Source organism: Chroicocephalus ridibundus, chromosome 5, assembly GCF_963924245.1.
Source record: "Chroicocephalus ridibundus chromosome 5, bChrRid1.1, whole genome shotgun sequence".
NCBI classification, from domain to species: Eukaryota; Metazoa; Chordata; class Aves; order Charadriiformes; family Laridae; genus Chroicocephalus; species Chroicocephalus ridibundus.
Genome location: NC_086288.1, coordinates 11,087,205 through 11,104,465, shown reverse-complemented (window position 1 = coordinate 11,104,465; position 17,261 = coordinate 11,087,205). Strand labels below are relative to the sequence as shown.

The 17,261-nt window shown below is 39.3% G+C and overlaps 1 protein-coding gene across 9 annotated transcripts in view; it reads right to left on the bottom strand.

The window, feature by feature from the left end:
* The window catches only part of OTUD4 (OTU deubiquitinase 4), a 36,301-nt gene that overhangs the window by 6,596 nt on the left and 12,444 nt on the right, over nt 1-17,261 (bottom strand). For 3 of the 9 annotated variants that reach the window (XM_063337170.1, XM_063337164.1, XM_063337168.1), the window contains exons 6-19: nt 16,148-16,220; nt 15,620-15,701; nt 14,674-14,818; nt 12,619-12,676; nt 12,125-12,242; nt 11,813-11,877; nt 8,472-8,572; nt 7,160-7,284; nt 6,869-7,049; nt 4,740-4,905; nt 3,325-3,445; nt 1,856-1,911; nt 1,152-1,310; nt 450-588 (exon numbers count right to left, since the gene is read on the bottom strand). In XM_063337170.1, the coding sequence (XP_063193240.1) occupies nt 450-588; nt 1,152-1,310; nt 1,856-1,911; nt 3,325-3,445; nt 4,740-4,905; nt 6,869-7,049; nt 7,160-7,284; nt 8,472-8,572; nt 11,813-11,877; nt 12,125-12,242; nt 12,619-12,676; nt 14,674-14,818; nt 15,620-15,701; nt 16,148-16,220 (1,589 nt within the window). Of the gene's footprint in view, nt 1-449; nt 589-1,151; nt 1,311-1,855; nt 1,912-3,324; nt 3,446-4,739; nt 4,906-6,868; nt 7,050-7,159; nt 7,285-8,471; nt 8,573-11,812; nt 11,878-12,124; nt 12,243-12,618; nt 12,677-14,669; nt 14,819-15,619; nt 15,702-16,147; nt 16,221-17,261 lie in introns of those variants that run through there. The other 6 variants (XM_063337166.1, XM_063337165.1, XM_063337169.1 and 3 more) reach the window with 6 other exon arrangements.

Genomic DNA, 17,261 nt, shown 5'->3' with positions numbered 1-17,261 from the left:
TTTGCAGCTCAGGTCCAAATGGATCTCATTAGTTGCAGACACACCAGACCCAAGCTGAGTCCTTACTGAATCAAGGAGCTTATTACATGGGACACGGAGCACAAATATATCAAGCTTCGATATGCTGACAATGTGTTCTACCTTAAGCAGATCCTCAGAACGAGCCCCCTCAAAACTCAATGCAATACCACTCAGGACAAAAACAGGGAGAGCTGGATACACATCCCTTCAGGTAGGGAGTGAAGCAAACTATACATATGGGCAGTCAAAGATCTACTAGAACTCTCACTGGCTTTCAGCAGCAAGAAACTATGTTCCTATAAATGACTCCCTTTGGAACGTGAAGTTATAAGGAACAGTGTCTCCCAGAGGCATCTTCAATTCAGCAAAACAATTAAAGTATGTTTCAGGGTTAGTAGTTTCTGATTTACATTAATATTTCTTCCAACCTGCTGGTCCATAGGTTGTTGGCTCACTTGGCCAAGCTGGCACAATGGCTGGTACAGAAGGCACTGCTGGAGGTAAATGCACCTCAGAAAAGACTGGTGAGGGTGTTGGAGTCACGCTTGGTAAGCACTCTGTCAGGTTCTATAAAAACAAAAGAGATCACATGAAATTGTTCTAAATCACCATTGTTGGTGACCCCTACCATGTCTGAATTCACCAAAAAAGATTTAATGACTCATTATTGTCCAGACTACCACCATCACCATAGCAAAATATTAACTAGTAACGTATGAGGCTGTACACATAAGAGATGTGTGATATGTTACATTGCTGCGTGAAGAACTCTGCACTCAGCTCTACCCAGAACACACTTGTATCACAGCCAGCCATCAGTGTTACAACCACCTCCACAAGCATTAAATTTGCCAAAAAAATAAAAAAGCGCCATCCTCACAAATTATTACCAATAACCTTGGAGAAACCTGAAAAAGCAAAGGTAAAGAATTTAACGCGAAAAGCACAGTTATCTTAGCAGAAAGATATGAAATGACCCCTTTCTCAGAAGAAAAGGATATACTTTTACTTTTCTATCAAGGCTTGTCCTTTTACATTCTTTATGTTGGACATAACAGACTAACCGTAAGCTTTAGCGTTATCACCATAGAAATGACTACGTAATTAGAAGCCAGTATTATAATACATACGTGGCTGTGATGAAGCTCCCCTTTGTCTGAAGTCTCCTGACCGGAAAACTTTGAAATCAAACAAACATTTCTTACTTGCTCAGCAAGAATCGGAGAATCTGTTTTTACTTGTTCCAAAGGAGATGAAGCTTTTGGATAACTCTCATCTTGACTATTCTTCTAAAGCAAAGTTAGAAACAACAGACACAGCTAGACGAACAGTAAGATTTACTTTTCAAAGAGGCATTCAAAGATACTAAACCACACTACATACAAAGTGGGCTAAGCACCCAATCACTTTTATACTAGTGTAACATTTTGCTCATTGAAAGGACAGCAAAGGTTAAAAGCCAACAAGAGGCCACAAATCTTCACTGAACTTCAGAGATCATGGTCTGCTAGCACAGTAGCTACTAGTAAACACCACATCTTCTGTGGTCCCCCATATACTGAAAGTACAGACTGTACTAAGCAATTACAAATACAGATTGGTAAGTGCTCTCGATAGCCCAGATTTGAAAACTCAGATTGCAGAGAAAGACTGTAAGTACGGGTTACAGGAAAGCTCACAGCAATACAAGCCTCCAACCTTAGAAGTGTTTCACTACAAGCTGTAAAGCAGCAGCAGCAGCAATCACAGCTCTAAAGGCAGCTATTGCTCTGCTAATCATGTATCAGAGAAGCAATAACATTAAAAAAAAATTTGGTCTTTTCTTTAAGATTACCTCAGATGAATTTGGTTCAAGCTTCTGACTTAAGTGGATCTGCCTGGAATTTGACTCTGTAACACCAAGACATAACCTAGTAAATGAACCATTACACCATTTATGGCTATCACAACTTAAGCCAGTTAAAAGTTTGTCTTTCCAAAGTTAAACCTTCAAAACAAAACCTACCTCAGAACATATTACTTCGGAACACTTAATCAAAGATCAAAGCATCCTAAAATCAACAGTTGTTAGGGCAGTAACGGAGCAGCTACTTCAACCTGGGTTTTCAAAGCTCCACAGGTGTTCTCTACTGATGTTTGTTCACCATTTCGGTGATGCGTGAGGGAAGCAGGACAGAAATGTAGCTTTCTCTTTAAACACGTATCATTCATCCTAAACCCCTCCCGGTGAAAAAGAAATCAGTTCGTACTTCACTTGAAGTGAAAATATTTTGATCTGCATTTTCATATTCAAGTGCTAAGATAACAGAAGCTTAGTCTTGTCTACTTTTAACTGATTAAAAGACAGATCAGTTTAGAAGGCTTCAATGGTGCAAAAGATCTAGAAAGTTTTAACACTGATGCAGAAAGTTTAGTTTCTCACTATTCAGAGATAAGAGAACAAAACCAGAAAAAAAAAAAAAACCACAAAAAAAAAATAGGAGGGAAGGAACAGCTTCTAAGAGGAGGCTGAAGAGTTTGAATTTTATTTAGTCAGGAAAAAAAAAGTGGAAGAAGCCAAGACCAAATTCATTGCTTAGTTATGGCAAAGCTGACAGGACAAAAAATTTAAAAAAAAAATATTATCAGTTGCATCTAGCAAAGATTTACTAACTACCTCCTGACAGCTACAGCTTTCATCTATTATTGCCACATTGCACTTTATCACAGGAGAAGAAAAGCTTAGAATCAATGAAGATAAGCTAAAGATTGTTATAACAGATCGGGGGGAGGGAGAAAACCCTAACAAATTTTGACCATGTGACAGCTCTTTCTACTGTAAGCAACGTGGTTTTTTTTTTTCCAACTCTTTTGTACACAGTCTTCTCCCTTCTTTCTGTACCATTGTATGCCAATTCTGAACCATGCCACATTGAATACTTTTACCTGCTTTTCTCTTAACTGACTCCAGTAAACACTCTTAATACTCCTCCCACTGTCACTTTCTCCCACACTCACTAGAACTTCAACAGGATCTAATTTAGGGTAGCTCTGATAGTCTTTTCATTTCTCTCATTCATCTTCCCATTTACTACAAAAAACCCAGCAAGGAGCCTGCTCTCAGCCACGTTCACAAAGCAGAAAAACGTACTTTCTTCCCCAACCACACCTTTGCTACCTTGAGCCTAGCTTTGTTTGACACTATTACCAATGATAATTTTCTCCCCGTTGCCTAAACAGAAGCCCCATCTTGAATAAATTCTGAGGCTGATAATAAAAACAAGCCAACAAAAAAGGCCTCGATCAAAAAAATTTATTTTTTACCTGTATCCTTCTGCTCTTCCACCTCTGCTGTCCACTTGCTGTTTCTTCTCTCATTATTTGAGAACTTTTTCTGGTTTAAATTATCCACAGTCTGCGTAGGAGCCTGACAGGCTGACTGGTTCTAAAGAAGTTTACAAAAGCAGAAACAGGAATTTATATAAGAAGTCCAATGGCACTTTGCCATCACCTGATATGATACTATTATGCCTTCGTGACACATAATACTTATCTCTGTGATAGGCAGAAAGGTGGGGAGAAGGAAAAAAAAAAAAAGCAGCCTTGATCAGTATCATTCAGATTCATCCACTCTTTCATTCATTGCTCAATTTTGCAAAGTGGCCTTTAAAAGCGTTCATGTCATTAGTTTACACGACAAACACAAACTGCTTCACTCAGACAACATCCACTTTAAAAATCACAGCCTCCTTCTGCAGGTGAGCAAATACAGCATACTGTTACCCACAGCTCAGAGAGAACGAGCAACCTCTGTCCATCAGGCTTCGATCTTGGTCTGCTCTTTGCAGTGCAGAAGAGCTGTATATTTCTTCTCAATTACATCAATACAAGTAATTACTGCTCAAGAGCCAAAAGGTACAGCGCAGGAAGTCACCTCCACAAAGCAAGAGACTTAAGGCCCATCTTTCACCTACTCATTCTTCCCAGCCTGGGTCTTGTTTCTGTTTGCCCTAGGATTTAAATCCGAAAAGCTGTCCCGCTCCTAGACAGTGCCTCTTTACCCACAGGATCTGCTCGCTCTCCGGATGTACTGAGACTCCAAGCCACTTCCCTTAAAAATTGCATCAGTAGAATCATCTCTCAAAATCTAAAGGCTACATTCTTCCCTCAGACGTAGGCAAGTCCACTGAAGCCAGCTTGGCTCCACAATAGAAAAAGAGCAAGTCTGAGAAAGAGTTTGCACTACTTATTGGTGCGACAACTTGCCTGGTGTCATAAGTTCTCAGGCTAAAAAGAATTAATTTAGCTGTTCTCAGCTAAATTAAACTGTACTTTAGAGGAAGTTCTGTCCTCACCTTGAAGTTTGATCCCACCATACAAGAAAAAGACAACATCTGAGTAACCATAGCGGAGTGAAAAGCATTCCGAAGACAGGAGGAACATGAAGGAAGATGCCCATGGCTTCAAATGTTCGTGTGTCTACCAATTTACATGCTTAAAGAACTGCGTATGGTGTACATTAATTATTCCCAGGGGAAAACTACTACGTATGTGTCTTATATTGAATATATTAACAGTTGTAGATTCACATAATTCTATGTAGAAAGTGAGCGTGAAGAAAACATCCTTAACTTTTGAATTGTATTGTAATGCAATGACAGCAAAGCAACAATTGCTAATCAAAGATTCATGGACAAGCATGAAAAATGGCCTATTAAATACAATGAAAAAAAACATACATTGGAAAGAGCAGGAAAAGCTTGTTCATCCCTCTGCTGGATCTCATAAAGTGAACGAGACTCTTCTATAGCCTGTTTCTCCCTACGTTCCTCTGGAGACAGGCCAAAGTAGTTACAATCTCTGCTGCCGTGGTTCAGATCCTCGGTTCTTTCCCGGTCTGGTTTTCTGTAAGGAAGAAAAAAAAAAAAAAAAAAAAAAAAAAGGGACCTCTTTGACAGAGAAATTCAATTATCATCAGTATCAAACACAATACAAACTCACGGTTTAGAAGGAAGAAAGATGATAATTATATACCACTGCTTTGTGATTCCACATATACCAGATCCCTTTCTGCCCACTGCAAGTTACTCATATGCATAAAATTTAAGGAAAGGAAAGAATGGATTTTGTCCATGATCCATTCAGTTCAATGCGCTTTTGAAAGACTTTAACAAATGGTAATTATTAGATCATAGTTAAAAAAAAAACCAAATCTGTACATCAAGTGATCTAATCCATTTTTGTGCCAACTGAGAACTGACCACCCCACACCTATCTATGAACACACAAGAGAAAGTTGGGGAAGTAGATTCTGTAAATAAAACAATAAAAGGGAAAAACGCATGATGATTTTCAACGTCTGAAGCATCACTACACAAAGTTAACATCACTGTTTCAGCTTTCTGAATTACTCAACTAAAGTTTTTTGGATACTCATATATTTTGGTTAAAGGGGGAAGAAAAACGCCCTTAAAACGTTGCATGTAGCAGACTCCAGACAGCCCAGCCCCATTTATTCCACAAGGAGTGGAATACAGAAGTGACAGAATAGATCATGAAGAAAGCAGCCCTGAGGAGAAGGACTTGGGGATGCTGGTGGATGAGAAGCTCAACATGAGCCAGCAACGTATGCTTGCAGCCCAGAAAGCGAACCACATCCTGGGATGCATCAAAAGAAGCGTGGCCAGCAGTTTGAGGGAGGTGATTCTGCCCCTCTACTCTGCTCTGGTGAGACGCTACCTGGAGTACCCTGCCCAGCTCTGGAGTCCTCAGCACAAGGACATGGACCTGTTGGAACGGGTCCATCGGAGGGCCACAAAGATGATCAGAGGGCTGGAGCACCTCTGCTATGAAGACAGGCTGACAGAGTTGGGGTTGTTCAGCCTGGAGAAGAGAAGGCTCCAGGGAGACCATATAGCAGCCTTCCAGTACATAAAGGGGGCCTACAGGAAAGATGGGGAGGGACACTCTATCAAGGAGCATAGTGATAAGACAAGGGGTAATGCTTATAAACAGAAAGAGGTGAGATTCAGACTAGATATTAGGAAGAAATTCCTTCCTGTGAGGGTGGTGAGACACTGGCATGGGTTGCCCAGGAACGTTGTGGACGCACCATCCCTGGAAGTGTTCAAGGCCAGGGTGGACAGGGGCTTTCAGTAACCTGGTCTAGCAGAAGTTGTCCCTGCCCAAGGCAGGGGGTTTGGAACTAGATGATCTTTAAGGTCCCTTCCAACCCAAACCATTCTATGATTCTAAGAGTTTGGGTTTGTATCCAAGTACAGAATCGTCTTTTAGATAGGACAGAGGACTGGCAATAACAAAGGCAGAAATTCTGCTGCAGCAGCACAATGAATCAAAAAAATCACTACCAACAAATGCAGGCAAAATGCTGTTCTCATGTTCCTTCAAGTGATCAGCCATAACATGAAGCAGTCCTCTATGACAGGTTCTGCAGAAGCTGAGGGAAAATCTTAGCCATGCCCAAGAAGCACTGCATGCAACGTTACTTCAGCCACAAACAGGAAAAAAAAAAACAACATCCACTTTCCAAGAAGCTGCAGTTTTGTGTATGGTGCTTCCAGGGGAGATGCTGCCATGCAAGAAAAAAAAGTGAGAGCTCATGATGGCAGCAATTTTGAAACAGGGTTCTCAAAAAGAAAAACCAAATAAAAAAAACCCACAAAAAAAGATAGAGAGAAGAATTCTTTTTCCGCTGCTTGTGTGTATTCTTAAGGACTTAGAACACTTCTTAAGAATTCAGTGGCAACATATTTCAAAAGAGCATGTTGGAAACATCTGAAGCAGGCATCTGGGCTCCAAGAAGCTCAGCTAGAGTTCAAGATAACAAAGATGTTATTTGCAGTTTTACCTTACAGTTTGGGAAGGATTCCTGCCCGGAGCTTTTTGCTCAGTTGAGGTCTGATGAGGGTGGGGTCCAGAACATAAGAACTGATGCTGCCTGGTTCCCACAGTATGCTGAAGCCGAGGAGGTAGTGCTGACTGGGGCTTTATTGACTTGCTCTGATTCTTTGGCCCTCTGCAATCTGCATCTGTGATAAAGATATGAAAATAGATACATTTTTTAATTATTTTTTAAGCTCCTTGGGACAAAACATCTGACAATTAAGATTCTGCCACAGAAAGACAGGTACAATCCTACCGGGCTGAGCATTCTGCCCCCATGTTGGGAAAAACTTTTTTATCTTCTTCCCTGGCACAGTGTTCCAGCCCTCCATAGGAGAGGTCTGTGGAAGAGGTTTAAGGCTCTTCAGTGAGACAGCATGCCTGCAAAACAAGGAATTATGAAATGAAAAATATCATAAGAGACCAGACTGGGGCTTGCATAAATTAATACCACACGTTTACTAAGACTGACAGATCTTTCCATTTTTGAGAATGAAGTCCTTTATTCTTTATATTACACTCGAGCAATGTGTAGGAGAACAAACCTAACTTTTTCTTTTTTTAAATAAAACTCCCTCCAATAAATTGATGCAAAGTTAGCAGTTTGCAAAATGATGCAAACAGGTTATCAGCTATTTGTGAAGTATTATAACGTCTTCAGGGCAGACAGAAAAGGAGAATTATCAGAAAAAGGGAACAAACTGTGAAATAATCTTCAGATCTTACAGTTTTTTTATTATTTTTTTTAGAAGAGATCACATGAGATTAATGGGCATCTTTCTCCTTTCCTCATTTACCTTGACTGAAAGTGTTTCCTCTTCCCAAACGACACACAGCTGTAGGGTTTTTTTGCCCCAGAAGAGTTACAGAACTTAAAGCAGAGCTCAGAAAGATTCCCAACCCCCCTCCCCTCAAAAAAAACCCAAAAAACAAACTACACAGCAAAACCAACCAACCCTCTCCCCCAAACAACAAAAACCACCCTCACCACCCCCCTGAAAAAAAAAACACAACAAAACCAGCCAACCAACAACACACAAAAAAACCCACAATCCCCAACAACTTTAAACACTTAGTTTGCCCCAAGGTAGGGCAAAGACGATGCTGATCAACTTGGCGCTGTGAAATCAGGCACAGCTACCCAATAAACAGAGATGCGATGTGCTTTGATTGGCCTTTTAATATGAAAAACTTGTCACAAATCTAGCACCTAGTTATTATGCACACCAAGCAACACTTAATTAGGATGGTGTCAATCTGGTTAAGACTGAATCTTGGAGGGGGGCGGGGGGGGGGGAAGTCCCAATACTAGTGTAGTTACTGTTTCACTCTGCAAGCAATATCCAGACTACTTAACCCTAAATAAAAAAGTCTGAGATGACAACTAATGCAGAACCCCTTTTTCCTTTTTTTAATTTAGTATGTTGTTTTCTTAACAATTTTATAGTAGTACTGCTTCAAGTAAAGAAATAAGATACGCTTTAGGGGCTGAAACTAACTCTGAACTCAATACTGCCATTACCAAGGTTCAGTTTGGCACTCTTTTCCACAAGAGATTAAGCACTTACTTTGCTCCAAGCTCTTCTACAAATACAACAACTGGCCCATTCTCTGAACAAACTTCTTGAATATGGGCATTATAAAATTTCCCATTATGGTCTAAGCGCACCTATAAGGAAAGAGAGTACGAAAAAACAAAAAAGGTGCATTAGCTTCAAGGAAGACAATGAGAGGGCATACCAGCAACCTTAAAAATAGAGCTCCTCCTCTGGGTGACAGAAGTCCTGAGAAATAAACACCATGTAATTCAGTAAATGTATCAAAAGCAAATATTTGATCCATATCAATTCTTCAAAAAGAAGTAAAAATACTGTTAAAAAAAAAATAACCAGAAAGCTTGCCAGGTAACGCTACTTAATGACACATGGCTTTCAAAACTAGCGTATCAAGGCTTTTCAGTTTTACTGAAAACACTTTCTCTTACAATAAATCCAAAGCTTTTCCTTGTTAAAATCCATGTAAAGAAAATGGTTATTTTTAATGGAATTCATTACTAACTTCAGTGAATTTTAATTGAGAACATAACGAACACCAATTATTTCTGAAGTTATCTTTCAGAAATTGTTTTTTTTTTAAGAACAATCAAAAAAGTTTTTCAAACACAATCATAGTTACTTGTCTGACTGACATTTCATATTCTTTACATTCTTCTGTTAAATATAAAATAAATCTCAAAGTTCTGCTACATCATTTGGCTTTCCAGTTGTATTAATATGGTCAACTCCACTTTTCACTATTTAATTCATCTTCCTTTCCCATGCTTTTATCCCATGTATTTACTGTCTTGTCACGTACGTACAAAATTCAACAGAGAGACTACATTAATTACCAGAGGGTTTTTTACTAATAATATCTGGACCCTTTAGTAAATACCACACAAGACAGCCTTAGGGTCTTATATATAAATTTTAAGCCTGTACTATTAAGCAATAAGTAGTCAACTCCACATTGGGTTTGTTTGTTTTGTGTGGGGTTTTGAGGGTTTGTGGGTTTTTTTTGGTTTGGGTTTTTTTGTAGTTTTTTTTTAAAGTTTTGTGATGTGTTTTTCCTGATATTTATTTACTATACTTAATTCCATTACACAAATAAAAAAAAGTAGAAACTGAAAGAGCCCCCATGCTGCACGATAAACCTAATTGAACATTTTCACATTAATAACTTTAATAGATGATCAAATGTCCTAGAAGAACCATATTTATCCAAATACCACCAGTTTAGGTAACACATCTAAGGAGATTAATCTGAGTACTACAGAATTTGACAGCAAAGTTCATTTATTCTTAAGCAGTAACACATACTACAAATTTTAATAGAATTTAAAGAGAAATTGTGTAACACACTTCGAATACTGCAAGAGGAAGAATCACCCAAAACTTTGGATCTTCAGGATCTGCCGTAACTAAATCCAGCTGTATTCCACTACTTGAAAGTAACGAGATTAGTACAAAGACAATTTACAAACAGTAATCTTTATCTCCAAATATGATTCAATGACTCCATTCAAATATGGCTTCGATATTATCTCCAAAGCTGAACCTAAATACACGGAACTATGATGCTGGATTTTGTCTCTCCAAAGAAAAGCCTACGTGACAGAAAACACTAAAATATCGTTCTTCATCGTGCAACTGTATGCACACAAACCTTCTATCATGCAGCAATACGATGAAGCAAATCACAGAATCACAGAATGGTAGGGGTTGGAAGGGACCTCTGGAGATCATCTAGTCCAACCCCCCTGCCAGAGCAGGGTCACCCAGAGCAGGTTGCACAGGAACATGTCCAGGTGGGTTTTGAATGTCTCCAGAGACAAGAGACGTCACCACCTCTCTGGGCAGCCTGTTCCAGTGCTCTGCCACCCTCAAAGTAAAGAAGTTCCTCCTCATGTTTAGGTGGAACTTCCTATGCTCAAGTTTGTGCCCATTACCTCTTGTCCTGTCCCCGGGCACCACTGAAAAGAGCCTGGCCCCATCCTCCTGACACCCATCCTTTAAGTATTTATAAGTGTTGATAAGATCCCCCCTCAGCTGTCTTTTTTCCAGACTGAGGAGACCCAAATCCCTCAGTCTTTCTTCATAAGAGAGGTGTTCCAGTCCCCTAATCATCTTGGTAGCTCTCTGCTGCACCCTCTGCAGCAGTTCCCTGTCCTTCTTGAACCGGGGAGCCCAGAACTGGACACAATACTCCAGATGCAGCTTCACCAGGGCAGAGTAGAGGGGGAGGATGACCTCCCTCAACCTGCTGGCCACACTCTTCTTGATGCCCCCCAGGATGCCATTGGCCTTCTTGGCCACAAGGGCACATTGCTGGCTCATGGTCATCCTGTTGTCCACCAGGACTCCCAGGTCTCTTTCAGCTGAGCTGCTCTCCAGCAGGTCAGCCCCCAACCTGTCCTGGTGCAGGGGGTTATTCCTCCCCAGGTGCAGGACCCTACACTTGCCCTTATTGAATTTCATAAGGTTTGTCTCTGCCCAGCCCTCTAGTCTGTGTCTCTGTATGGTGGCACAGCCTTCTGGTGTGTCAGCCACCCCTCCCAGCTTTGTGTCATCAGCAAACTTGCTGAGGGTGCACCCTATCCCCTCGTCCAGGTCATTGATGAACATACTGAAGAGGACTGGACCCAGTACTGACCCCTGGGGAACACCACTCATCACTGACCTCCAACTAGACTCCGTGCCCCTAATCACAACCCTCTGAGCCGTGTCTTTCAACCAGTTACCTATTGATCTTACTGTCCATTCATCAAGCCCACTCTTCCTAAGCTTCCTTATGAGGATGCTGTGGGAGACCGTGTCGAACACCTTGCTGAAGCCAAGGTAGAAGATGCAGTGGAAATAACGATTAGTCTTATAAAACAGACCTACCCCACACTTCTGCACATCACAGGAATAACTAGCTAGCTTACGCAGCCCACCAAGAGAAGAATAGAGCTTAGCCTGAACCAAGTAAAATGCCCTAAATACACCTACTTCTCACAGAGAGGCTAGCACTCTACAACACCTAGCAAGGACTCACCATGGAGGCGTGCCTGCACAAACTTATTTGTATACTTAGCATTAAGATCCACAGTCATCTTATTAAATATACTTTTGAAGTTAACTCTGTCACTTTTTAATGCAGTAGAATTGCACCGATCAGATGTTCTATTATATGCCTTTTCTACATGTATGCTGTAAGTCATGAACACCGCCAAGAATTAAATAATGAGCATATGCACATTTGACAACACAAGCAAAGAGCATTTAGAAACTAGCAATCATATATCAAAATAGTTAACAAAGAGGGAAAATTGGCATCTTGAGCAAAACAAAACGTTGACGTCTGTAAACTATAACTCAGTACTACTTACTTTACATTTATCTCCAACTGAGTATTGCATGCCAGCAGCAATAGAAAAATCTTGTTTTTGCTGATCTGTAAATACATTAGCAGTAATATACTGTTAGTTTAAATACACCAAAATAAATACACCAAAAGAGTTACTTTCTTGATGCAGTAAAAATGCAAACCAGAAGTTCAGGCCCTAAATCTGCACACTGACCCATGTGAAGAATACCATTTCCTAAACCCAAACTGCCATTTGCATCACTGTTCTTCAAAAGGGCTTCACTTTATACATCAGCTTGCAAAAGCTGGAAATTTTAAGTATTGGGTTACTTACCCCATTTGGATTGGAGCCAAACATCATATTCAACATTTCTGTAAACTGATGGATTGAGTGATTTCAGAACTTTTTTAGGTAAGACCAGCAAGGTGGGATTCCCATTGCTCTTAAGGTGCTGTATGAAACAGAAAAAAGTGCTAAATGGTCAACTATGTAAAGTTTTCCATTTTTCAATCACAGTGCTCAAGCTTTAAACTGAAATATAAAGAAGCTGAAAATACACACAGCATAAAGAGCTTTGAAAAAAATAATTCAATGGTATTCTTTTAACCACACCAGAACACAATTAAGAACTAAGCAGCATTAAAAAAGACACTATACACCTTTGGGCACGTCAAAAGCAAACATTACTTTTCAAAGAAATAAGTAGCTTTAAGATATTACATGTTAGGAAAAGTAAAAACTCAAGATTCTCTCATGAACATTAAACACTGAAACATATAGCAGAGTGCAAGTTATTAGGAAAAAAATAAATCTTAACAGATAAATACCTTGTTACCAGAAAGAGACTTCAATCCATTCATATCACTAACTGTTGTGGCTTTACTTCTGCAAAAGAACAGAAGCAAGCTGTAGTAATACAGTATTAATAAGGCCTGGACATCAGGCAAGAAACATCTTGGAAGCAGGTAAGAATACTGAAACTACCACTCTCGATGTATTTTTCCACAATAAGCATACCACAGAACATCTTCATCTCTTAAAATGAAAAAACTAAGTCTAAACCAAGAAACACATTTCTATATCATATAAAGCTAAAAATAAGATTTTTCTTTCTAAGTACAAGATTTAGGAAGTCTAGTTTATGTGTACACTGACTTAGCCAACATTCAAGAAAAAAAAAGGGGGGGAGAAGGGGGCAGGCAAAGGACACAAAAAATTCCTCTAAAAGTTTTGCAGCTACGCAAGGAAAACATAGCAAAAACAGACATTAAAAAAAAAAAAAAACACACACACAAACCCAAAAATCACTCCACTATTTAACTGGCATCAGGCACTCTAATTTACTCTTTTTCTCTACACCTGACATCACTGGAAAATTACTTTCCACAGAGAAAAAACAAGTATTTTTTTTCCCTACAGCAGTTGTAGGCAACTGTCAGCTTTAACTTCTCCCAAAACCAAAATAAACTAATCACATTTAATAACAACATAACTGAAAAGTTCACATTTCTAAAATGACAAAGATCATCTGGAAAACTAGGTAATGAAACAAGCTGAAGTCAACTCCAAGACAAGCAAAAAAACTAAGACATCATAAACACAGCAAAGTGTTTGTAAGTTGTGTTAATTAGGTCAAAAGTCACACACACTAGCTCTTGAGTCATAAGACAGATGGTTTAAATCAAAAACCTTGAGTTTGACAGTCTCAAGTGACTATATGACCTTCATTTACAAAGGTGCTATGGAGGTTAGCAGTATATTTCTTATGAATCCCAAAGATAGGGGGTAATGCTACCGCATATGAAGCCCAGGAAAGCTCCAAGAACAGGAAGAGTTAGAGAAGGTTTCCGCTGTCTGACATTTAACTACAATAATTGTTCCCAAGGCAGGAATACTTTGTATTTTAATTGGAAATGTTCCCTAGTTGGTTTTGGTTGGGTTTTTTTTCCCCCAAACAAGAAAGGAAGCTAATCCCTTTCTCAGAACTTGTTTTTTTTCTGTGGTGATTTCCACTGTCTTCCTTTCTGTTGTTTTCAGCTTAAGGAAAAAAAATCAGCTCCCAACATCTCAAAGAATTTCTTCTGCCACATGCTATACTGACTATACCAGAGCCCTCAGAGAGGACTTTAAGGATGTTCAGGAGGAAGAGGAGACAGGATGCACTAATACGGCATAATCTCCATGGCTTCAATGGAATTTCACACAAGCCAGGGTTTTAAGAACAATATTAAACAGAAGAAAAACTGTCAGTTTGTAAATGCAAAAATGGCGCTGTGAAAGACTTACTGCGCAAAAGCAATCAGTAAGTCAAAATCTCAGAGCTCGCTAGAGCATCCAGGTCCAGCAAAAGGAATATAAACCCACAAATATAACCATTTCATTAAGACCACGAAACAAAATGGAGCAAGCTACATCTGTATTTCTTCATTAGCTACATCTCAAGCAGGCATTTCAGCCCCCAGATGTGGAAGCAACACAACTCGGATTAGATTCCTGTAACTCTACTCAGTTCCAAGAGTGAGCCAAGTAATTCTCCTAGAGTTTACCAAGCCAGACTGGCACACTGACAGCTCTGCCAGGGGATTCTGCTATTTTAAACAGGAAGAGGAACGTGTTGCAATGGCAATATTCCATTATGTAAGGAGATCCGAAGCTAGACTGCAGGAAAAACGGAGGAACCAAAACCCTGACCTTAGGTACAGTGAAGAATGCACATTTCACTCTTTCATAGATTTAACCTTACCTCTTTGTGTTTCTTTTCTTAGTAATGGGTAAAGGTTTTCAACTCTAACTTAGATTCTACTACGGACCAGAAATTCAGAAAACTTATTTAACAGGTATTACTCATAGCCATTACATTAAAACTTTTAAGTCACATTTACCTGTAGCTGTCGTCTTCTGAATCTGAAGCAGATACTTCACTGCTACCGTTACTTTCCTCTGTCACACCAACAGCACTAAGTTCTGCTATGACTTTCTTCACATCTGTATTAAATACTTTCTCATACAGCAATTCATATAGCAGAGCTGGGGAAGAGGAGGAGAAAGTGGAAAAGCAAAATCAATTACAAGGTAAATCAGATCTTAAACCACCATTACAGCTGCATTTCAAATTACTTCAATCAAAGCAAGCAAATATTTTGATGCGTTAAATGAAATGGTGAAGACATTAGAAGCAAAACCAGCTACAACTACTATGGCTTAATGGGTACGCGTGGAACTACCAGGAATCGGGTCTCTCAGTCGGCAAATTTGGCCTTAGCCGTGTAACCTGCACATAGGCAGAGTTCTCATGAAGAATTAGAATCCTTGTAGGGATTGTCACAGTGACCCATCAAACCTGATTAGGACCTTTGGGCATTTCTGCAATCTAGTAAAGAAAACAGTCATCCATGAAGACAGTTTTTTGCACTTGTAACCCCCATAATTTCTATGACAAGTTACGCATGCAAGGATAATTTTAACATAAACATACATTAGTTTGCTAACGTAGTCTGGAATACAAAACTAAAACCAGAATGCTGACCAAAGACAATGCAACAGATTATAAATCAGTGCACCAACATTTTCCATTTACATTATACCACCCAGATTCAAAGAGGCAGATTAGTTTTCTCTTGCTATATAATCTGCTTTGTCAGGAATCAGAACACAATAAGTATTCATGATCTCGCAAAATCATACAGTCATTGACAATTCAAATGGAAAACTAAGCTACTAAAGAATGACTATAATGAACATACAGAGCCTTTTCCTGAAACCCGATGGTGATCATTTTAAGATTTTTGGTAAAAATATGTGCTTTTAACTAACCAACATAATACTTACACTGGCACAGAGCAGCCTTTTCTGAATACTCTATGGGATAAACGATATCATAGTGGTTTCCATTTGAGAAGCACAGCAATACCTATTAGAAAAACCACACAGATATTTTAGGGTTTGCATCTCATTTGATTTTTGATATGAACACTACCTTTTAAATTCAATTTAATGTACCAATGCGCTTTGTTATCTCTCAGGATCTCAAAGTATCAATAAAACAATCAAAAGGTTTAGTGGATGTCCTTTAAACCAATAATAATTTGAGACAGAGGTAGCATTTATAAATTGATTTTCACAGAATTTCAGATTACTAGGAAGATATACTACAACCCAAATATGGACCATACATTTAAAAAGAAGTGCTACATGTATTAACAGAATAGCTGCCTTAAATGTACAAAAGAAATAGTTAAAATTGAATTCTCAGAACATTTCCTTGTGTGGAATAAAAATCACATGAAACTAATTGCTGTATATAAAGTAGTCTTAATTCAGCCTTTCACAGTAGCCATAAACTTTTTTTTTTTTTACCTTATCAGAAAAGCCATTTTCAGTTACATGTGAAGGAGAAGCATTTGGTTCCCGGTATATTATGAAATCTTTCCTGAGGAAAAAAAGTAGCAGTTAAGAATTCATTTTAAAATTGGAATATTCAAGTCAAGTTCAAGAAACGTACATAACCACAGAAAACACCTAGTGGAAAAGAATACTGAAGAAGGTGAGTACAACTATCACTGGTCAAAAAAAGGCTTGCTTTTATGAAAGACTATATTAGAATAAGATGTGCTAGCCCAACACACACAGAGCCAAGGAAAACAAATTTCCAGGCACCGCCTTCTGGAGCTGTGTCTAGAAAGATGATGGATTCCCAGTCCTGGAGAAATTCATTACACTTTGCCATTTGGAAACCCACCAGAACAAAGAGAAGGCTGGCTTTATGAACCAAGACAGCAAACAGTGGTAAGTTTCCAGAAGGTGAGCAATGGCTTTGGCTAAACCTGTACTAGCAGCCTCATTACATGCATGCAAGAGCCTTTTTGGGCACAGAGGCCAGCTAACAGAACGACTCATATCTGTGCTCAGAAACCAAGTTCTCGGGCTCAGAAGGGTCCACACAAAGTTTCTGCTCCCAAACGGTGGCCCAGCTGCCACAGCGTGCTAAGGAGCGTGCCAAAAGCCCAACAGACCATCAGTGGGCATTGCCTGAGGATCACAAATTGTAACCAAGTGTCCAGCACCTCTGAAAATCACGCCCTCCACAAGTCTCAGTTTTTCCCATGTGTAGCGAGAAGAATCTTTTCCTGCGTTTTAAAATGGATAATACACTGCAAAAAAAGACATCAAGAAGGCTCACTCTCCCTTTCTTTTTGGGTAAAGACTCCAGCAAATGTGGAGTCTAACACCATGTTTTGTTCATTAGACTCAAATTGCTGAATTTAAAATGGAAAAGAAACCCCTCTGTTGTCTCTTCAACTGAGAGAATGGAAACAAACTTTTGTGGAAGCTTGGACCGAAGCAGCAGACAGTGTGCCATTGCAGTGTTTCGCCAATACTCAACTGATCTACAACCGATACTGATATGACATGCTAATTGATTTTTTTTATTTTCTAAAAACTGAAAGACTATCAATCTTTGCTACTTGTT